Source organism: Parambassis ranga, chromosome 3 (assembly GCF_900634625.1).
Source record: "Parambassis ranga chromosome 3, fParRan2.1, whole genome shotgun sequence".
NCBI lineage: Eukaryota > Metazoa > Chordata > Actinopteri > Ambassidae > Parambassis > Parambassis ranga.
This window is the reverse complement of record NC_041024.1, coordinates 1,032,208-1,052,002: the sequence shown is the minus strand read 5'-3', so window position 1 is coordinate 1,052,002 and position 19,795 is coordinate 1,032,208. Positions and strand designations below refer to the sequence as shown.

The 19,795-nt window shown below is 49.1% G+C and overlaps 2 protein-coding genes across 9 annotated transcripts in view; both read left to right on the top strand.

Moving 5' to 3' along the window:
* Positions 1-7,799, top strand: part of LOC114432932 (tetraspanin-18-like) — an 11,320-nt gene extending 3,521 nt beyond the window's left edge. Inside the window, exons 2-9 of the mRNA XM_028401056.1 lie at positions 33-100; positions 4,078-4,161; positions 4,659-4,853; positions 6,180-6,254; positions 6,344-6,448; positions 6,532-6,699; positions 6,879-6,962; positions 7,182-7,799. Of these exons, the coding sequence (XP_028256857.1) occupies positions 4,099-4,161; positions 4,659-4,853; positions 6,180-6,254; positions 6,344-6,448; positions 6,532-6,699; positions 6,879-6,962; positions 7,182-7,229 (738 nt within the window). The 5' untranslated portion in view covers positions 33-100; positions 4,078-4,098 and the 3' untranslated portion in view covers positions 7,230-7,799. The remainder of the gene's footprint in view (positions 1-32; positions 101-4,077; positions 4,162-4,658; positions 4,854-6,179; positions 6,255-6,343; positions 6,449-6,531; positions 6,700-6,878; positions 6,963-7,181) is intronic.
* Positions 7,800-10,618: 2,819 nt separating this feature from the next.
* LOC114432931 (circadian-associated transcriptional repressor-like) lies at positions 10,619-19,766 on the top strand. Of its 8 annotated transcripts, none has more exons than XM_028401053.1 (7): positions 10,619-10,697; positions 13,029-13,302; positions 14,822-15,271; positions 15,612-15,687; positions 16,329-16,407; positions 18,222-18,333; positions 18,849-19,766. In XM_028401053.1, exons 2-7 carry the CDS (start codon positions 13,294-13,296, stop codon positions 19,143-19,145), a joined length of 1,023 nt encoding a protein of 340 aa, XP_028256854.1. In that variant the 5' UTR covers positions 10,619-10,697; positions 13,029-13,293; the 3' UTR covers positions 19,146-19,766. The 8 variants fall into 8 exon arrangements, with proteins under 8 accessions (XP_028256854.1, XP_028256849.1, XP_028256848.1 ...); XM_028401052.1 differs by lacking the exon at positions 10,619-10,697 and adding an exon at positions 11,620-11,959; XM_028401051.1 differs by lacking the exon at positions 10,619-10,697 and adding an exon at positions 11,976-12,207.
* The last annotated feature ends 29 nt before the right edge of the window (positions 19,767-19,795 follow it).

The following is a 19,795-nucleotide window of genomic DNA, read 5'->3' as shown; positions in this document are numbered from 1 at the left end:
TGTCACAGCATCTCTTCTTCTCTCCTCCACAGCTGACGTAAAGACAAGCGTCCTCAGCCGCCATTGCCCCGCCGCAGCCGCCGCAGGAGACATTAAACAGGTACATATGGTACGACGCTTTCTGCCGCTGCTCCTCCTGTGCTGTGGTTCACCGTCAGCTCCAGACTCTGGCTTCTGTTTTTACCCATGAGCTCTTGCAGCATGTTGTTTGTCTCGTTAACCATTCGTGCAGCAGTGCTTCTTTGTGTTGTGATCAGATCCTGACAGTGGTGAATGTGGAGCCCCTCAGGGGTCTGACCTCGGTACATCAGTGAAAGCACACGGCCTGTGTGTGCAGTGAAGTTTCAGTGGGTTCATCTCTGAGTGTGGAGCACATGAAGCCCACATACGTGAGCGTGTGAGTGCTGCTCTGTGGCAGATGGCGAGCTCGACTGTTCAGTCCTCAGTCCTCCTCACACCCACGCTGCAGCTCCACTTATTTCCATCATCACTGATGCTCAAAGATCTGTGAGGAGACACTGCGTCCTCTGAACCCTCAGTCTTCCCCCTCCTGTCCCCTGACGTCCTGCTGCTCCACACACAGCTCCACCCTGTCCACACAGAGACATGTGTGAAGGTTCCAACCAGGCTGGAGCTGATGAACAGTAATGAGTTAAATCCTCATCATCCTCTGAAGTGTGTTTGCTAACAGGCTGGAGAAGCAGAGACCAGAGTGCTGCCCCTGCACGCTGCTGTAGTATTTTGGCGTGGCGTTTAATAATTCAGTTCCTGCTCTGCTACAGGGTACGACTCGTCCCCGTGTGCATCATTACATCACTTTCACCTCAGTTCAACTGAGACAAAGACAAACCAGCACGCAGCTGCGTCAGCAGCAGGAGCATTAACCCTTAGTCCTCTGATGATCGATGCGTCCCTCAGAGAGACGTCACAGACAGGAAGTGACCATCAGACCACGTGTTTACACAGACACACGACACGGGTCAGGATTCCTGTCTAATCTGGTGCAGACATTCATAACTACGGTGGCTGTGAGAGGCCAAAATACTGCAGCAGACCACTCGCATCTGTGCTTTAAAAGTCACCACAGTAAAGGTTGGGTTCTTGGTAAATATGTTTTCTTGACCCTTGACCTTAAGCTGACCCTAAATTCTTATCAGGTCAACCGTGAGTCCAAGTGACCGATTCAGACAGGACGGCCTGAGGTCACAGAACCTCACCCTGCCGGCATGAGAACTGAAAAACAGTATTACCCGAATGGACTCAGCAGTAATGTTCAGTATTTAAAGTGGTTGCCACGGCAACAACATCCCTGATGATGGGGGAAGGAGTGAAGCCAACCTGAAGTGGATAATGTGGCTAATTCAGCCAAACTCCTGGTGACCCTCCTCCTCCTCCTCCTCCTTCTCCTCTTCCTCCACCTCCTCCTCTTCCTCCTCCTCCTCTTCCTCCTTCTCCTCCTCCTCCTCCTCCTCCTCCTCTTCCTCCTCCTCCTCCTTCTCCTCTTCCTCCACCTCCTCCTCTTCCTCCTCCTCCTCCTTCTCCTCTTCCTCCACCTCCTCCTCTTCCTCCTCCTCCTCTATCTCCTCCTCCTCCTCCACCTCCTCCTTCTCCTCTTCCTCCTTCTCCTCCTCCTCCTCCTTCTCCTCTTCCTCCTTCTCCTCCTCCTCCTCCTCCTCCACCTCCTCCTTCTCCTCTTCCTCCTTCTCCTCCTCCTCCACCTCCTCCTTCTCCTCTTCCTCCTTCTCCTCCTCCTCCTCCTTCTCCTCCTCCTCCTCCTCTTCCACCTCCTCCTCCTCCTTCTCAGAATCAGAATCATGTTTATTGCCATGTAAGTGAAGGGGGTTCACATTACTAGGAATTTGCCTTAGTGATTGGTGCATACAAAGAACATATAATAATAATTAACATGCAATGAGATAAAAACTAAGATAAAATTAAGTAAATAAACTAAAGTAAGGCTAAATTTACATGACAGACATGGCATAACAGACATACAATGAACAGAACATAAAATACTTGGTTCTCCTCTTCCTCCTCCTCCTCCTCCAGGGACGCCCCGTCTTTATGCTCTCTGCTCTGATGAAGATAAATGGATGTGTCCCCTGCTGGGCTCTTTCTGGCTGTGAGGCTTCATGTGACCAGAACACGCTGAAGGCAGAATCCTTCACTCCTGTAGCAGTTTGTGGATGATGGTCTTCATGAAGCTTCTGTCTGCTGCATTTCTTCAGCTGTAGAGAAGATAGAGCGCCCCCTGCAGTCACAGTGATACATAGTTCTTCTGAGAGCAGTGACAGACTCTTGTTCTGTGTTTACTGTTTTTGTTCATAGACTTTTTTACATTATGATCAAACAAACCTCTGTCGAGCTGCATGAAATTACCCAGCTGCCCCTGATTTAGACAGAGCCACAGCTGCTGAGGGGATGTGTGTGTGTGTGTGTGTGTGTGTGTGTGTGTATAAACAGTCAGGACCTGCAGTGGTCTATCTGTCCTCTCTGAAGGGAGAGAGTGCTGTTGGTTTGAAGCAGGAGGAACTCAGGGTTATTGTCAGGAGACAGGAGACGTCAACAGTTCTGTGTGTGTGACGGGTCTTTAGTAAAAATAATGACACCAGTGTTTGTGTGTTGAAGTTGTAGAGAAGCTGAGTGGCTGATGAAGTGTTCCCAGCGGATCAGGATCACGGATCAGCTCTGCTGGTACTGTCCCAGGCAGCAGCGGTCCTGTGCGAACAGCTGACAAGTAAATCAACGATTAACTCTCTTACTGCTTCTGTTTAATTTTATTCCGCTATCGTTTGAGGGGACAAAACACTTTTAACCCTTTAAGAGCCCTTTGTAGGTGAAGCAGAATAAAGACATAAAGGGTGTTTGTTCAGTGGAGAGACGCTTCGTCTTCTGGCGGGGGTTAATTCACAGCTGAGCCGCTTGCGTTTGGACCTTAGCTGTAATCATGTGACTGACTGAATGAACCTGATTGGTTGTAATGGTGACAGCTGTTTTTGCATCGGTGAGCCGTGCTGCCGCTGAAGCCGCCTCCAGACCGGCTGTGATCATTCTGCAGCTTTATGATCAGGATACACAGCTCTGTGTGTGTCTGTGGAATTCACTCACAGGCCTCATTTTATTAACCCTAACCTCACCCACAGAGCCTGCAATTACCCAGAGTGCACCAGCAGTCATAAAAGTGAGTGAGTTTAATTGTGGCGAGCGCAGAGCAGCCGGCGCTTTAGGTCATTAAAGTAAAAGCTGCATGGAGCGCTCAAATTAGCGTGGCCCTTAGTGTGGCCCTTCTTCTTGTGTGTTTGTTCCTTTTAAGAAGTATAAAACAGTTCAGCAGTGCTCACTAACGTTTGATGGAATGTGCTGCGTCCTCTCGGCGTGTGACAGGTGGTCCTCTGTCAGCCTCCACTGGTAAACACCATCAGGACCATAAGTGCACAGTTGGTCTTGTTCACACCCCCCCTGATGGCCCCACTTACATCAACATGTCCTCCTCAGCAGCAGCCAGCGTCCCTCCATGTGTCACTCTGTCCCACAGGGACAGGCTGTCAGTGTCACGTCCCCACAGCGGACAGAAAGTGTGACTGCCGGTGTGTCATCGAGCATCTCTGATTCCACACTGAAGTCTGCACGCAAAAAAACACGAGTGTGTGTCTGCATGAAGGCCGAGAAGAGCAGTGAATAAAACACGAGCTCTGTTCTACCACGGTTTGTACTAATGTGTGTGTGTGTCTGTGTGTGTGTGTCTGTGTGTGTGTGTGTGTGTGTGTGTCTGTGTGTGTGTGTGTGTCTGTTTGTGTGCGTGTGTGTGTCTGTGTGTGTCTGTGTGTGTGTCTGTGTGTCTGTCTGTCTGTGTGTGTGTGTCTGTGTGTGTGTGTGTGTCTGTCTGTGTGTGTGTGTCTGTGTGTGTGTGTGTCTGTTTGTGTGCGTGTGTGTGTCTGTGTCTGTGTGTCTGTCTGTGTGTGTGTGTGTGTCTGTGTGTCTGTCTGTGTGTGTGTGTCTGTCTGTGTGTGTGTGTGTGTGTGTGTGTGTGTGTCTGTGTGTCTGTCTGTGTGTGTGTGTCTGTCTGTGTGTGTGTAGGGGGCGGTTGCAGTCACAGCCATGGAGGGGGACTGCCTCAGCTGTATGAAGTACCTGATGTTCATCTTCAACTTCTTCATCTTTGTGAGTTCAACATGCCTCAAACTGTCCATGTTCCAGACCAGATGGTGCTTGTACTTTAAAAAGACACATGTCTGTCGTTAACCCTTTGGTGTGATGACCCCATTGAAGTCACAGCTAAATGATTGTTATCAGCTGTTACAGAGTCAAATGCAGTTCTGTTTGATCGGCCCTGTTAAAGACATTTACATGGTTCAGTATCATGTTAAAGTCGACTTTCTGAACTTCCATTAAAGCAGCTTTATGAATACTTAGGGACAGAGGACACTGGAGCCTCACGTGAGACATTTCCGTAATGGTCTCAGTGATGCGGATGTAACAGACTCTTCCTCCTGATATGAAGTCCAGACTCTAACAGTGTTTCTTTGCACATTGGCCTAAACAACAATGATCTGTTTTATATTTGACTTGTTGAGTCTTCCTCACCCGGACCCCCTTTAATGAGCCCTCAGCACAGTAAACAACCTCTCTGACTGACTGATTAACCCCCTCTCTCCCAGCTGGGTGGCTCCTTCCTGCTGGGCGTCGGTGTTTGGGTGCTGGTGGACCCGATGGGCTTCAGGGAGATCGTGGCAGCCAACCCCCTGCTGTTCACCGGGGTGTACGTCATCCTGGCCATGGGAGGCATGCTGTTCCTGCTGGGCTTCCTGGGCTGCTGCGGCGCCATCCGGGAGAACAGATGTCTCCTGCTCTTTGTGAGTCAGCAGCAGGAATCACACGTTCATGTGTTAAAGGACGGGCTGACTGTCATCCTGTGTCCACCTCACAAGCAGCCGTGAGAGTGGTGTGTGTCTGTGTGTGTGTGTGTGTCTGTGCGTGTGTCTGTCTGTGTGTGTCTCTGTGTGTGTGTCTGTATCTGTGTGTGTGTGTGTCTGTGTATGTGTGTGTGTCTCTGTGTGTGTGTGTGTGTTTCTGAATGGTGGATTGTTGAGAGCAAATTTAACATAAGGCTAAAAAACAAGGAAAGAATCGGACTGAGTGTGTCGGAGCACACAATGTGCACGTCTTTATTGTCTTTATCGTCTTCATCGTCTTTACTGTCTTTATCGTCTTTGTTGTCTTTATTGTCTTTGTTGTCTTTATCGTCTTTATTGTCTTCATCGTCTTTATTGTCTTTATCGTCTTTATCGTCTTTGTTGTCTTTATCGTCTTTGTTGTCTTTATCGTCTTTGTCGTCTTTATCGTCTTTGTCGTCTTTATCGTCTTTGTTGTCTTTTTTGTCTTTATCGTCTTTATCGTCTTTGTTGTCTTTATCGTCTTTGTTGTCTTTATTGTCTTTATCATCTTTATTGTCTTCATCGTCTTTATTGTCTTTATCGTCTTTATTGTCTTTATTGTCTTTATCGTCTTTATCGTCTTTATCGTCTTTATTGTCTTTATTGTCTTTTTTGTCTTTATCGTCTTTGTTGTCTTTATTGTCTTCATCGTCTTTATTGTCTTTATCGTCTTTATCGTCTTTGTTGTCTTTATCGTCTTTGTTGTCTTTTTTGTCTTTATCGTCTTTGTTGTCTTTATCGTCTTTGTCGTCTTTATCGTCTTTGTCGTCTTTATCGTCTTTGTCGTCTTTATCGTCTTTGTTGTCTTTTTTGTCTTTATCGTCTTTGTTGTCTTTATCGTCTTTGTTGTCTTTTTTGTCTTTATCGTCTTTGTTGTCTTTATCGTCTTTGTTGTCTTTATCGTCTTTGTTGTCTTTATCGTCTTTGTTGTCTTTATCGTCTTTATCGTCTTTGTTGTCTTTATTGTCTTTATTGTCTTTGTCTTTGTTGTAACCTTAAATTCTCCCACATCAGGCTGAGTCATAGAACCACTGCTGCAGGAATAACGCCGGCCGGTCGTGTTCTGATGTGACTGACAGTAATGATACATGAAGCTTTAATGCTCCTTTGAGAGCATCATTCAGAGTGACTGTCAGACGTGGGGCAGGAATAAAGACCGTTAGCAGCATGGGACAAGGACGCCACCTAGAGGAGGAGGGTGTGTTTGTGTGTCTTGTTGTGTAACACTGCTCTGCTCTCTCTCAGTTCTTCATGCTCATCCTCTTCATCTTCCTGGCGGAGCTGGCTGCTGCCATCCTGGCCTTCCTGTTCAGGGACCATGTGAGTGCTGAGCATGAAGCCCGCGCAGCGTCTAGAGCCTGCAGCTCCTGCGGTGTTAGCAGTGACTGACTCACTCTGTCTCTGTTCAGTTAACCAGAGAATACTTCACCAGGGAGCTGAAGCGTCACTACCACGGACGCAGCGACAACAACACCGACATCCTTAGCTCCACGTGGAACGCCATCATGACCACGGTGAGGCCTCAGTTCACCCCCCCCCCCCCCCCCCCTCCTCACACACAGTCCTAACACACACGCTCTCTTCCTGTTTGTCGCAGTTCGACTGCTGCGGTGTGAGCGGCCCTGAAGACTTTGAGGAGAGCCTCTTCAGGCTCCTCAGCCCCAGTAAGATGGTGCCTGAGGCCTGTTGCCAGAGGAACGGTTACCCCGGAGACATGAGTGTGGAGCAGTGCGTGAGCGGCAGCGTGGCCTTCCGACACAACAAGGTTATCAGACAGAACGCACACTTATCTGAACGTTGAACAGTTACAGACGCACAAAGCAAGTCTGGCATCATGTAACACAACAAGAATACACAAACTGTCAACACTCTCAACAACACCACTTCAAACTAAAACAACTTCTGTGTGTGTGTGTCTGTATGTGTGTGTGTGTTGTCCTGCAGGGCTGTTACGCTGCCATGGTGGATTACTTTGAGACCTACATCTACATAGCCGGAGCTCTAGCTATCATCGTGCTGACCATTGAAGTACGTGTTCGTTCCTTTATATTAATATTATGTATATACATACATACATATACATATACATATATATATATATATATATATATATATATATATATACACATACATACATACATATACACTGTCCTACTGTGACTCGTCTTTCTTCAGATGAAGGTGTCTTTAGAGGTCCAGCTGTCAGACAGGAAGTGGTTAACGCCTCGCCGTCTCCTCTCTCTGCAGCTCTTCGCCATGGTGTTTGCTATGTGTCTGTTCAGAGGCATCCAGTAGCACTCGGCCTGCTCATCATCATCTTCATCAGCCGTCCGCCGGAGAAGAGACTGTAAAATATGAAGCGTATTTGTACAGTGATCGTTAACGTGTCTCATTGCTTTTGTGGTCTGACATCATGTGGTACTTCAGGCCGCCTGACGTCCTGCACAGTAGACACACACACAGGAAGTACCAGCCGGGCTGTGCACTGTAGACGGACACGAAGCCGCTTCAGTCCAGGACCGACCAGGAAGACGGCCTCGACCCTGGAAACACGCCGCACAATGTAAAGATGAAACCTCACCTCACCTCGACTCTTCTGCACAGCTGTGTGTATTTGTGCAGATGGTTTTCACATGAATGTGTCTGGTGCTTCTGCTAATTAATAACAAGCAGCGCCCCCCTGTGGAGAAACGCAGGCACGTCCTCTAACACGCCGCTGAGTGACTGAGTCTGGGCTTTAAAAGTTTACTGCAGGTTCAGTGTGTGTGTGTGTGTGTGTGTGTGTGTGTGTGTGTGTGTGTGTGTGTGTGTGTGTGTGTGTGTGTGTGTGTGTGTGTGTGTGTGTGTGTGTGTGTGTGTGTGTGCGTGTGTCTCTGTGTGTGTGAGAGAGAGCGTGTGTCTCTGTGTGTGTGTCTGTGTGTGAGTGTGTGTCTGTGTGTGAGTGCCTGTGTGTGTGTCTGTGTGTGTGTAAATTGAAGGCATGTGCCAGTAATAATATTGATTGTCAAGCATTAATCTAAAAGAACTGTTTGTGTTTATATGAGCGACACTAATGTCATTAAATTTGTGCTTTCACTGCTTCTGTTCTCATGTTGACATCAGTGTTTCATCATGTGTCATCATTCTCACCGGAGTCAGATGACTCTAACCAGAAAGAAAGACACAACACAAACACACTTTACAACACTGACTACGTGACGCAGCAGAGGATCAGGATCTGCTGACACCTCGAGCCCACGGGCAGGTCTTTACTGCTAACAACGACCTGCGACATCCTGTAGAGACGGACCTCTGCTTCTAATTGGATGACTGGACTTTATTCAGCCATCTTGTCGTTGCTATAACGTCAGATATTTGTGCTGAGCCTCACAGAGTCTGTCACTGACACGGGCAGCAGAGACAGAAGGATCCCATGTCAGGGAGCGTTCTGATTGCCTGGTACCGCCGAGGCTTGTAAACCGACAGGGCTGTGAAAACAAAAGTGATAGCAGCAGCAGCAGCAGCAGTCATCGCTTCTGAGCTCCCAGGAAAGCATTCATGTGAGTTTTAACCTGCTGTGTCCAAATGTGGGGGACAGCTGTGGACCAGAGCCGGGCGGCGACACTCTACCTTGGACTGGTTCTGTCACATGTGGTCGGAGGAGGTGAGTGAAACGGCGCAGAAGACATAGAGTTCAGAGCTAAAAAGAAAGGTGTCTGATCCTTTTTCAGTATTGAACTCACACGTTATGACAGCTGCCATTTTGACTGGACACATGGAATGTCCCCAGCCCTCCCTCTATATTTAAAGCTACAGTACAGAATGTTTGTCTCCCCCTGCTGGCAGTGAGTGTAACTACACAAACACTGTCAATGTGTGAATGCCTGCAGACGACTCTCCTCTGTGAGCCGGAGCCTGCATCTGTCAGCTGTTTTTAGCTACAGTTTCCATGGAAACCAGCACCTGAGACTGTGTGTGTGTCACACCAGCAGGTGGCACTGTGAAGGTTCCCTGTCGCCTGGGGCAGCGCGTCACTTTCCCGTGTTCATACAGTTATGAGGACGAGGCGCAGGTGTCCCAGCTGTCGGTGCAGTGGAGGAGTCCGCGGAATGAGCTGCTGTGTCACTACATCAAACACAGAACCTTCCAGAACTGCTCGGCCGGGTTCTCCATCAGCTACACGCCCGGCAGCATCGGGCTCACCGTACAGCGTGTGCGGCCGGAGGACCTCGGCACGCACGTTTGTTCTGTGAGCAAGCGGCACAAGTTCTCCGACTACAGAGTGGAGCTCGTCAAGATGGCAGGTGAGTGATGTATGAGGGGGCGGGGCTTCGTCTGCGACGGAGAGCACATTAACCTCATGTTTTATTTCAGTTCAAAAGCTAAATACAAAAGATTTAACTTTTTTTCTGCTTGTGGTGCGTGCAGGCTAGCTGCTAATGCTAACAGGGTGTGTTTGTTCCTGGCAGAGGCTGTGACCTCAGCACCAACCAGTGGAGTGACCCGGACAGGTATGTTAGCATGAAGCTAAATAAAGCAGACACACACACACACACACAAACACACACACACACACACACACACACACACACACACGATGTGCAGCTGCACATGAACTGATTGGAGATACGATCAATCATGTGACTAACCACGCCTTCATGTTCCATGTGTTTGTGTTTTCAGGCCTCTCCTGGAGACTCTCTGCTCTGCACGCTCTGATCTGTTTGTTTACATGTAGATGATGAAATAATATTAATAATAACTTACAGAGACTCTTATCTTTACATTCTGTACATTTATCTGGAATTCAGCTGTTCAGACAAATAAACCTGCTGTCAGACAGACGACGGTGATGAAGTCTCCAGGGAACGTGTGTGTGTGTGTGTGTGTTTCATGAATTGTACCAAACACTTCTGATGACTGAATAACTGTATTGAGTCATTTTAACATGCACTCGATTCAAAAATAAACATTATATAGTTCACTGTAAAACATGACAGAAACTACAGCAGATAAATGATCAATTTAAGTTCTTCAGCTTTTTTATTGATTGTTTGAAAATATGTTTCTGTATATGTTTCATTGTTGAGGACCAGCTGCTGCTCAGGCTGCAGTACCGACCTGTTCCACATGATGGCGATATTATCACACCCTGCTGCTCGTGGAGCTGCTGCAGAAGTACAGCTCTGAAACATGTGGGATCTGTTTTCAGGGGCGGATGAGTACAGGTGTGGTTGGAGGATCCAGCATCCTGCTGTGTCAGGCGGTGGCGACAGAAATCAGATCAAACACATTGACAGGTTGACCCAGTGACGGGAGATGTTAAAGCCCAGTTTAAAGCGGCCCCGGTTTCTCCAAGCACATGAACCCGCATCATCATTTCGTGTCACGTCAGCCGTGGAAACGGGTAACCTCCCTGTAACACGTGGAAACATTTACCGAGCTCAGAGATCAGGACATGGGAACTTTGCTCGATGTTATTGATAGAACTGTGCGGTGTTGCAGGCTAACTAGCTACAGCTGTAAAGCTAAAGTATGCTAGCATCTGTGTAGCATCATGCTACACATCCTGATGCATTGATGAAGATATAAAGTCAGATTTCATCTTTAAATACAGAACATTTGAAGTTTGTTTGTGTAGCGTCACATGTGAGTGTTTGTGGGTCAGACCTCCTCTGATTGGTTCCTTCTCTCTGAGTGTGGGTGTGGCCTCATGTCAGGATGTGGGTTTCCTTCAGGACCAGCTGGACGCCAGGCAGCGGTGAAACCCTGATGTTACACACAGTGAGTCCACGTGAGCCGCCCACCGTCTGTTCCACGGCCGTCCCTGCACTGCTGCTGTGGACGGTGTTCGGTTTCAGCTGTGTCAGCTTTCAGACCTGTGGGGTTCTCTGAGGTCACGGTCCGGTTCAGGTTCTACTCTACAGACTGAAAAAACTCTTAAAGGCTGGTTTCAGACTGGTTTAGACTGGTCAGTTGTGGAGCTGGTTTATGAGCTGGTTTAGACCTGTCCTGGCACTGGATCTTAGATGGATGTAAACACTGGTTTAGACTGGTTATGGAGCTGGTTTTAAGTTATTTTGAACTGGTTTCAGAGCAGGTTTTAAAGTGTTTCTGCGCCTTTAGACTGGTTTTGGAGCTGGTTTTGCAGTAAATGTTGTTGACATTTGGACTCAGGATTTGGATCTGGTGCCTGTTGTTGTCCTCTGGTCTTGCTCTCGGAGGGACGTCCCTGACGTGTCTGCAGGCTGGACGTCAGATTCAGTCCGCAGGGAGCTGACTCGGTGTGTCCCCTGTCCAACCAGCACATTGTGGACATTATGAACAGCTGATCCTAATCTGCTCCAACAGACCATTTAGAGCGCTCCTATTGGACAATGAAGGACACAGGTTGTCTCTTCTTCTCCTCTTATCTCCTGGCACAGACTTGCTGTCCAGCCCTGACGACACTTTCCCTCCTGCTGCACGGAGTAAACATGTTATGTAAGCAGTCGTGTTTCAGACTCAGTCTCCAGAAGACGATGTGGCTGTTTGTCAGAGCCGAGCTGAGCGAGCTCCGACCACAGCAGCTGGAGGTGGAGTGAGGTGCCGCACGCCGCTCACACAGCTGAACACTGGAGCGTCTAAGTAAATAGTTTTATAATATTAGAGATCAGAGGTCAGACAGGAGGAGCGGCGTCACCTCCAGCTGATCCACATGCTGACAGTCCTCCTCATGGCCAGTCTGGGCTGGGCTGTGGAGGGGCATCTCTGGCTCTCGGTGTCCATGTGTCCTCTTGGGCGCTCTGCTGTTTACTCCGCTTCCAGCCGAGCCGTAAATCAGACTCAGGCTCAGAAACACTGCTGAACGATGCACTCTGCTGTGAGACACGTGCTGCAGGAACAGCAGCCAATGGACCGACCCTCGTTCATCTGTCAGAACAGAGAAACAATGACGTTATTGATTTGAACTTGATTTTACAGGAAAGCCTGTTACTCAGCTACGTACCAACCCTGCAGCTGTGGAAGACGAGATGAGACTTTATTGATCTTTGGAGGGAACTCAGGTTGTTACAGCAGCAGGATAATACTGCACTCAGAGAAACTGTACACACACACACACACACACGCCATAGAGGTGTGTGTGCGTGTGTGTGTGTGTGTGTGTGGCCTCATTGATGTATTGATCAGCTGCTTTTCAGCTGCAGCTTTCATTAACAGATGAAGGAGCTCAGAGTGTTTTCAGTCCCTCGGCACAGACTGGCAGGTGGACTGAGTGGCGACATGTTACCTCCTCAGTTCATCAAGGTTTCAGGTCAGGCTGCAGTCGCGGTGTGTTTAACGTTTGTTCTCTGCAGTCTGTTCCAGGAAGGATCTTATACCCCGTTCACACTGGGGAAAAAAATGTGGCTTAAGCAGGATTTGGCCACATCCAGATCAATCCAGATGTGTTATTTTCTGAGTGTGAACACCTCGAATCCGGCTGTATCCAGTTTGATTTCAATCAGGCTAGATCCACCCACGAGAGGTGGATCGATTGGCTCAAATGTGGCTCAGGTGCGAATCCGGCTAGCGACATGCTACTTCCGGTTAGCGATGTGCTACTTCTGGTGCTACTTCAAGAAACTGCATGACGCATGCGCACACGCGGTCCTACTGCAGCCTGAACGGACTCTGTATATTACGAGGCGCCACCTAGTGGTTTGGAGGACAGAAAACATGCTGGATGAAGCCGGATTGAGTGTGGACACAAGTGTGTGCTAGCCAGATTTGAAAATAGGTCTGAACGCATCCAGCTTAAAGGCTGTCTGGGCTCAATCCTACTCTAGCTGGAATGACTTTCTCCAGTGTGAACGGGGCCTTACTGTGATCGGAGCGGCACAGACTCGGTCTGTGGACCTTTTCCTTCTGCTGGGTTCATGTAAAGTTTGTAACGTGTGTTGGTGTAGATACACATGTGCTCTCTGATCTGAACAGTAAATTCTTCCTGTGTATTACTGTGCAGATAAACACACACACACACACACCCTGTAAAGAAGGCATTGTTCATCCTCCTTGGGTGAATGTAAAGGTTCATTGTTGAAGTGTATGTGGAGGGTTTCAGCCTCTGATCCACTGTAACACTATCACCAGCAGGATATGACACGCTCCAGCGGGCTTAAGCCCAGTGGAAGTGCAAGTCATCAGCGGGCAGAGGGATCAGCCATGTGGTGGACAATGATCTGCTCTGAGAGGAGCGCTAAAGAGCGGGAGGCTCCACACCAGGCTGGGAGAGCAGATCCACGTCATCATGGCGGTTCCTGTGAGGGGGCTGAGGCTCGGTTCCACACAGACCACGGTCACTGAAAAACAAAGGCCAACACAATGGATGTATTGATCTGTTATTCAGAGACCTCCCTGCATGAGACAGGTGTGTTTTAACAGATTAAACCGTCTCAGTGGTTTTATTATTAGATACAAACTGTATTTTATTTTACGCCGTGTAAATAAAGTTGAGTTCTTGTTGCCTCCTGCTGCGTTCAGGACTGTGTGCGGCGCCACAGGCAGGAAGTGGCTCCTCTCTGCTCGTAGGGTCTGTTTAATAAGGCACTATGAAAAAACACAGAACCTGGAGCTGAAGGATGTTCAGCCATTAAAACATGACGTCATGTAAATGGGTGATTATGTCACAACGGGTTGGTTTGTTTGTAAACAAGGTGGAAATGAGAAAACCCACACGTCACTACGTCCTTTAACGCAACATTAATATGACTCATAACGTGCCGCGAGCACTTTGACCGACCGCGGTCACGTGCCGCTCGTTGTTTTACCTGTGCATTTCCGGTGTGTGTGTGTGTGTGAGCGCGCGGCGGGGCGGGGCGGAGCGGAGCGGTGTGCGCGCCCCGCCCCTCTCGGACACGTTGCCCGGGGAGAGGCTGCACGCGCTGCCGCCGCTGCTCGTGGTCGCGCTCCGTCAGTCCGCCCGTCCGCGCTCACGGAGGGAGACACGCGGCGAACTGCAGGTAGGAGAGGCTCGTGCTGCTCACCTGTGTGTGTTTGACATGCTGTTATGATGAGGAGGCACGCGGCTGCGCACAAACTACACAGATATCTGCGGCGCGGCGCAGCTCAGACATCAGTCTGTGTTTTTACTGCAGGGAGTGTGTGTGTGTGTGTGTGTGTGTGTGTGTGTGTGTGTGTGTGTGTGTTACATAATGTTGGCCGACCTGCCGTCTGGAAGGAGCAGAGGAGGTTCAGGTCCGTGTGCTCCGGCAGGATCCGGGCGGAGCTCAGGTCCACTGTGTAAACTCGGACCCCCTCAGACCGCGGTCTCACGCTGTGATCACACATATATCGATAGATTGATTGTTTCCAATAGTCTGGTGTAGTTTCCTATCACTTCCTGGCTGTGAGTTTACATCATAAATACCGGAAGTTTGTTTGTTTAATATCTGTTTGGTAAAAATCATGTTTATTAAATATTAACCAGCAGATTAACTTTAAAGTTTCTGTTGTCGAGACGTTTGTTTAATTAATTTAGTTCATTATTTCTTATTTTGCTTTTATTTGTATGACCGCGACCAACAGCTATGCTAACTAGCATACACCTGCATATATTTACCTCACATCACCTGTAACGACAGAATCCCGCGAATGTAGCTGATGCATCGTTTTATTAAACACACGTAGGAACTTTATTCACGATTCAAACGTACGTATTCTGTCCGCAACGTGGATTTAAAGCAAACTAATGAATGGAATCGGAACGAAGCTAATGTGGCTAACCATTAGCCACCAGCTTTAGCCGCGCTCCACAGAGACTGATGCTGGATGAATGTCTTCAGACTCCAGCTGTGTGGAGAGATACAGGGCTGTGACACTTGTTGATGTGTGTGTTCTGTTTTTGCGTTGTGTTTCTAACCACTGTGTGTGTGTGTGTGTGTCTGCAGGTCGGTGATGCTCTCGCCCGGCTGACACCCTCCAGCATGTCCACCTCAGACTCGGAGTACTCCATCGACTGGCTCGCCAGTGACGAGGACGACCATGATGGCAGCCCACAGACATTAGGTCCTCAGCTCACAGAGAAGCCATCAGTGCCACCATCATCACCACCATCATCATCATCATCATCATCATCATCATCATCATCATCATCGTCAGCTGCCTCATCCTGCAGGGAGCCTCCTACAAGCTGCCTCCTGTCTACGGCCCAGAGGAGGAGGAGGTGGAGGAGCAGTAAAGGTGGAGGACGCTCAGACTCTGTGGTCAGTCCAGTTCTGGGATTTACGTCCGTCTGTTCGAACGCTTCTGTGGAGGTGGAGCTTCACTCAATGAGGAAGAGGACCCACAAAGATGAAGAACAGCGATCTGATGAGGAAGATGAACTTTTCTCCCACAAGGTGAGAAGTTCTCATGGTGTGAGCTCCTTCTCCTTCCTCCGTCCGTCCCTCTCCTCCGGTCTGGACTGTACCTCCTCATCTCTCTTCTTCTGCTCCTAGAGGTCAGAGGGTTAGAAAGTGTGCCTGAGTTTTATTGATTGTGTCATTAGTGTGCGGATCGATCAGTGAGGTGATCCCTCCGCTCACTGACGGCGGCAGCTGTGTGGCCGCTTGGCGAGCCGTGTGTGGTGAAGATGATCATGTGACCTCATGAGTTACATGAAAGTGTTCCTGCTGTGGGAGTGTGTACGTGGAGCAGCTCTGTTAGCGTGATGCTAACTCAGTTACCTGTTCCTCACAGTGTGCAGAGCTGCAGTGCTACATCCAGCCGCTGTCGTCCATCCTGAGGGGCCTGAGGTCAGGACGCTACTCTGAACGTGAGTGTTTGATCTCACACACACACACACACACACACACACACACACAGACATACAAACATACACAGACACTCATGCACACGCACACGCTCTGTAGGATAGGATGGGACACAGTGAGACTAAAGCTGGATCTATGCTCCACGAGAACAAAGAAGTTTCTTCTTGCTGTCGGCGCTCCGAGAACAAAATGACGTCATTTTTCTCTCGGAGCGCTCGTCATGCAGCTCTCTCAGACACATGGTCCAGGCAGAAGGTGTGTGCACAATTTACAACACAACTGCATTGTCAACCTTTTGTGTGTGACGGTTCTTGCCACCCGGGAAGCGAGAAGAAAGTTCTTTGTTCTCGTGGAGGATGGATCCGGCTTATTGCTAAGTACTTGTAGCAATGGGATGATCAGACTAAAATATTCAGTAAATATCAGGTGATCAGCTTCACGATTGATCAGATGTTTTTTCTAATCTTTCTGATTAGCTGTGATGCAGCGCCACCATCAGGTTGAAGCCTCCCCTTGACTCTTTAGGAACAGAATGAAGTGATGCTGTGTGCTGCTCAGTAAACTGCTAATGTAGGGAGACTGAAAGCTGAAGATCTTCCTCCTCCTCCTCCTCCTCAGCAGCTCTTCCTGTTTCCTCTCGCAGGTCTCAGCAGTTTCCAGGAAAGCGTCGCTATGGACCGAATTCAGAGGATCATGGGAGTCCTTCAGAATCCAGGCGTGGGGTAAAAACCTGACCTGTGTGTCTGCAGTGTGTGGGTTCAGTGTGGAAGTGTGTGAGATAAAATGATCAATGAGCACACTGGCTGTGGATCAGTTCTCTGACACGGGTAGAGCGGCGCTCTGAGAACTAAGGAACGCCATGTTCTTCTCCGAGCGTGGGCCGGAACACGTGTCTGTGCTCTGGTGGAGTGAGGATCAGGCTTTAATGACTCGTCCCTCCTGGACTTTGTACGACCTTTGTAAGACATGAAGGACGTCTGACCTCAGACTCTGTGGACACATGTTAGCGAGCTGTTTGAAGCCAGGTGGGCGGAGCTTGTTAACAATCACAGGAAGACAGCTGAAGGTCTCCGGGTGTGTCCTGCTGTGATTTACAGATGTGTGGTCTTTTCCAGGAGCGTTGATCAGAGACAGCAGGTCAGCCGGTCCTGTGTGGACGCAGCTTCAGCTCTCACTCAGGTTCTGACTCTGCTGTGAGAGGACGCGTTTTAAAGTTTAGGAGGTTAATCGTCTCGCACCTACTTTGTGCAGCAGAACCAGACGCTGTTCTGAGACGTTAACAGCAGCCGGACCACACAGGAGGCGTCCGGCCCGCTCACACTGCCAGCCCGCGGCGGCAGGAAGTTTTCCAGTCATCTGCCAAAGAACAAGCAGGAAGTTTTTAGGATGAGAGCTCGGGATTCAGTTTGTTTATAGTGAGGGGATTCTGTGTGTCTGTGTGTGTGTGTCTGTGTGTGTGTGTGTGTGTGTGTCTGTCTGTGTGTGTGTGTGTGTGTGTGTGTGTGTGTGTGTCTCTGTATGTGCGTCTGTGTGTGCCTGTCTCTGTATGTCTCTGTTTGTGTCTGTGTGTCTGTCTGTCTGTGTCTGTGTGTGTGTGTGTCTGTGTGTGTGTGTGTGTCTGAGGAGGAGCAGAGTGACGGGTCAGACGGGTCCTGGTTCTGGGTCCTGGTTCAGTATTTTAAGTGTCGGCGAACGTTGCTCAAAGATGTTGATAGAAGTTCCTCAATCAGTTTTTCCACATTTCTGTTTTTTAATAAATCATCTCGTAAATATGGCACACACACACACACACACACACACTGTGTGTGTGTGTGCGTATGTCAGGTGTGTGACAGCCCGTTGCGTGGTGGCCGTGAGCAGTGGGCGGGGCTTGGCTGTGGGGCTTACTGCTCTATTTATAACTGAATGGAGTGAGGGCCTCCTGCTGCCACGTGTGTGTGTCTGTGTGTGTGTGTGTGTGTGTGTGTCTGCAGTCACATTTCTCGTGTGTGTGAACATGCTCGGCTCCGATAGCATCACTCAGACACAGAGGAATGCTGGGATCAGCCGGCCGCTCGTAGCCTTTTTATTTATTCAGGCTTTCATGCCGTCCACCAATCAGAGCAGGGCAGAGCGGCGAGTGTGCCGGTGGGGGCTTTATGAGGATTATGTAATGTCCATTGGCGAGACGTCCCAAAGCCATCTGAGCTGCAGGCGGCCAGACTCTGAAGACAAACAGAGTTCAGAGACTTCCTGCAGCTCTCAGGCAGCTCATCAGACAAGCTTCATGTTGTTAGGACTCATTTAAATGTCACAAGTTTCCATCTGCTGCAGTTCATGGAGTTAAACTGCAGGTGGCGCTAATTCCTCAGACAGCATAAATAGAGACTCTTTTAAATCAGCCTCAAGTGGCCCCTGAAGGTAACTGCAGGTTTAGCTCACCTGTCCTCAGACGTCAGCAGAGGAGCGCTCCTCCCCCAGTGTGCTCTCTTACCTTTGTGACGTCTTTTTGACGTCTACGTCATTAAACCGTGTCTCATTCTCTCCTCTCCTGCAGCGGACGTTTCCTCAGTATCATCCTGAAAATTGAAGAAATGCTGCAGAGCTGGTTTCCTCACGTCAAACCAAACACACGGACAGAAGACAGGGCGTCCAACAAGAAGCTAAAGGTCCGTCTTTCCTCATTTATTATTTATTTGGACTCTGGGTGGGTGTGAGTGTGAATGGTTGTTTGTGTGTGTTGCCCTTTGATGGACGTGTGACCTGTCCATCACAGGGCAACACACAGCCCACCTCTCACCTGGAGATAGCTGGGAGAGGCTCCAGCCTCCATGACCCTGCACAGGACGAAGCAGACGGATGGATGATTGATTTATTTGGGTGGATGGATGATGTAGTTTTATGCCACATGTATATATATGAAAACAGCATAATGTCTACTCTTTAGTGTAACTCATGGTAAAATTAGCTTTTGATGCTAATGTTCATATTTAATCAGATGTTTTGTTTTCAAATTTCACTTTTATGAACTAATAACAGAATCTATTGATAAATGAATCAGATATTGATTCTAGCTGTGACACCATGGTCTGGGTGGGCGGGGCTTGGGACTGCAGGACGTGTCTTGTGGTGTTTATTGTTTTGTGTGCAGATGATGTCACTGATGTGTCTCTCCTCTCTGCAGCAGCGTCGCAGCACCACCTCTGCTCCATCAGCCTCCTCCACTTCATCTTCACCCATTTCCTCCCTGGACGCTCCTGAAGCGGCGTCCTGCCGGCCTGCCGCGCGCTCCTCCTCCGGTCCGACAGTGACGCAGGACAACGCCGTGTCTTCCAGCACAGACTCAAAAATGGCTCCTCTGCACCTCCACCAGGAGGCGCCGCTGCCCTTAAAGATCAGCTCGCCCTGTCTGGAGAGACTGCTGCGGGCGAAGGACAGCATCATCGCCTCAAGGACAGACAGAGGCGGTACGTGTTGGTAGCGACAGGACAACACTAAAACGCCTTAAAAGCTGGAGTCGGAGTCTTCTACGTCTTTCTAACGTGCAGCTCGCTGGACTTCAAGGACCAGAGGAGCTGTGATCAAAGTGAGGCCTGACAGGCCGCCATCTTTGGAGTCCAAAGACTAAAACGATGCAGAGAGAAGGAGGTCACAGTCTGATCCAGACTTCAGATCTGAACTCTTTGTTACCTCATGCTGATGTCAGAGGCGACTCACGCGGCGGTGCTGCTGATAAACACGGTGCAGGTCAGTGAGCCTCAGTGTGTCAGTCAGATCACTTTCACTTCCTGTTTATCCGTCGGCATCTAGCTCCCTGTAAACACTTTAATTCAAACAGAAAGCCCACAAGTGTAAAAGGACGGATTTAGATTTGTGTTCCACTCTGAGTCCTGGTCCGGACCGCTGTGCAGGTTCTGCAAACCTCTTGTGTCAAATCTGGTGTGAGCGCACCGCCGAAGAACCCGCATCAGTAAACGGTTAAAGCAGCAGCGACTGTGTCACTTTATAGACGTGGCCACAAATAAGACGGGACTAAGACCTACAGAGACCCGGGCCTGATCCATCCGCCTCAGCCCGCTAACCTGAAGGCAGCGTCTGTCTGAGCCCGGTGCAGTCAGACACTGTGAGACT

Coding starts and splice junctions, on each gene's coding strand:
- LOC114432931 (XM_028401047.1), top strand. CDS start 10,635: ATGTGGGTTTCCTTCAGGACCAGCTGGACGCCAGGCAGCGGTGAAACC. Junction 10,698..14,821: donor AAACCCTGATGTTACACACA/GTGAGTCCACGT, acceptor GTGTGTCTGCAG/GTCGGTGATGCTCTCGCCCG. Junction 15,688..16,328: donor GTCAGGACGCTACTCTGAAC/GTGAGTGTTTGA, acceptor TTCCTCTCGCAG/GTCTCAGCAGTTTCCAGGAA.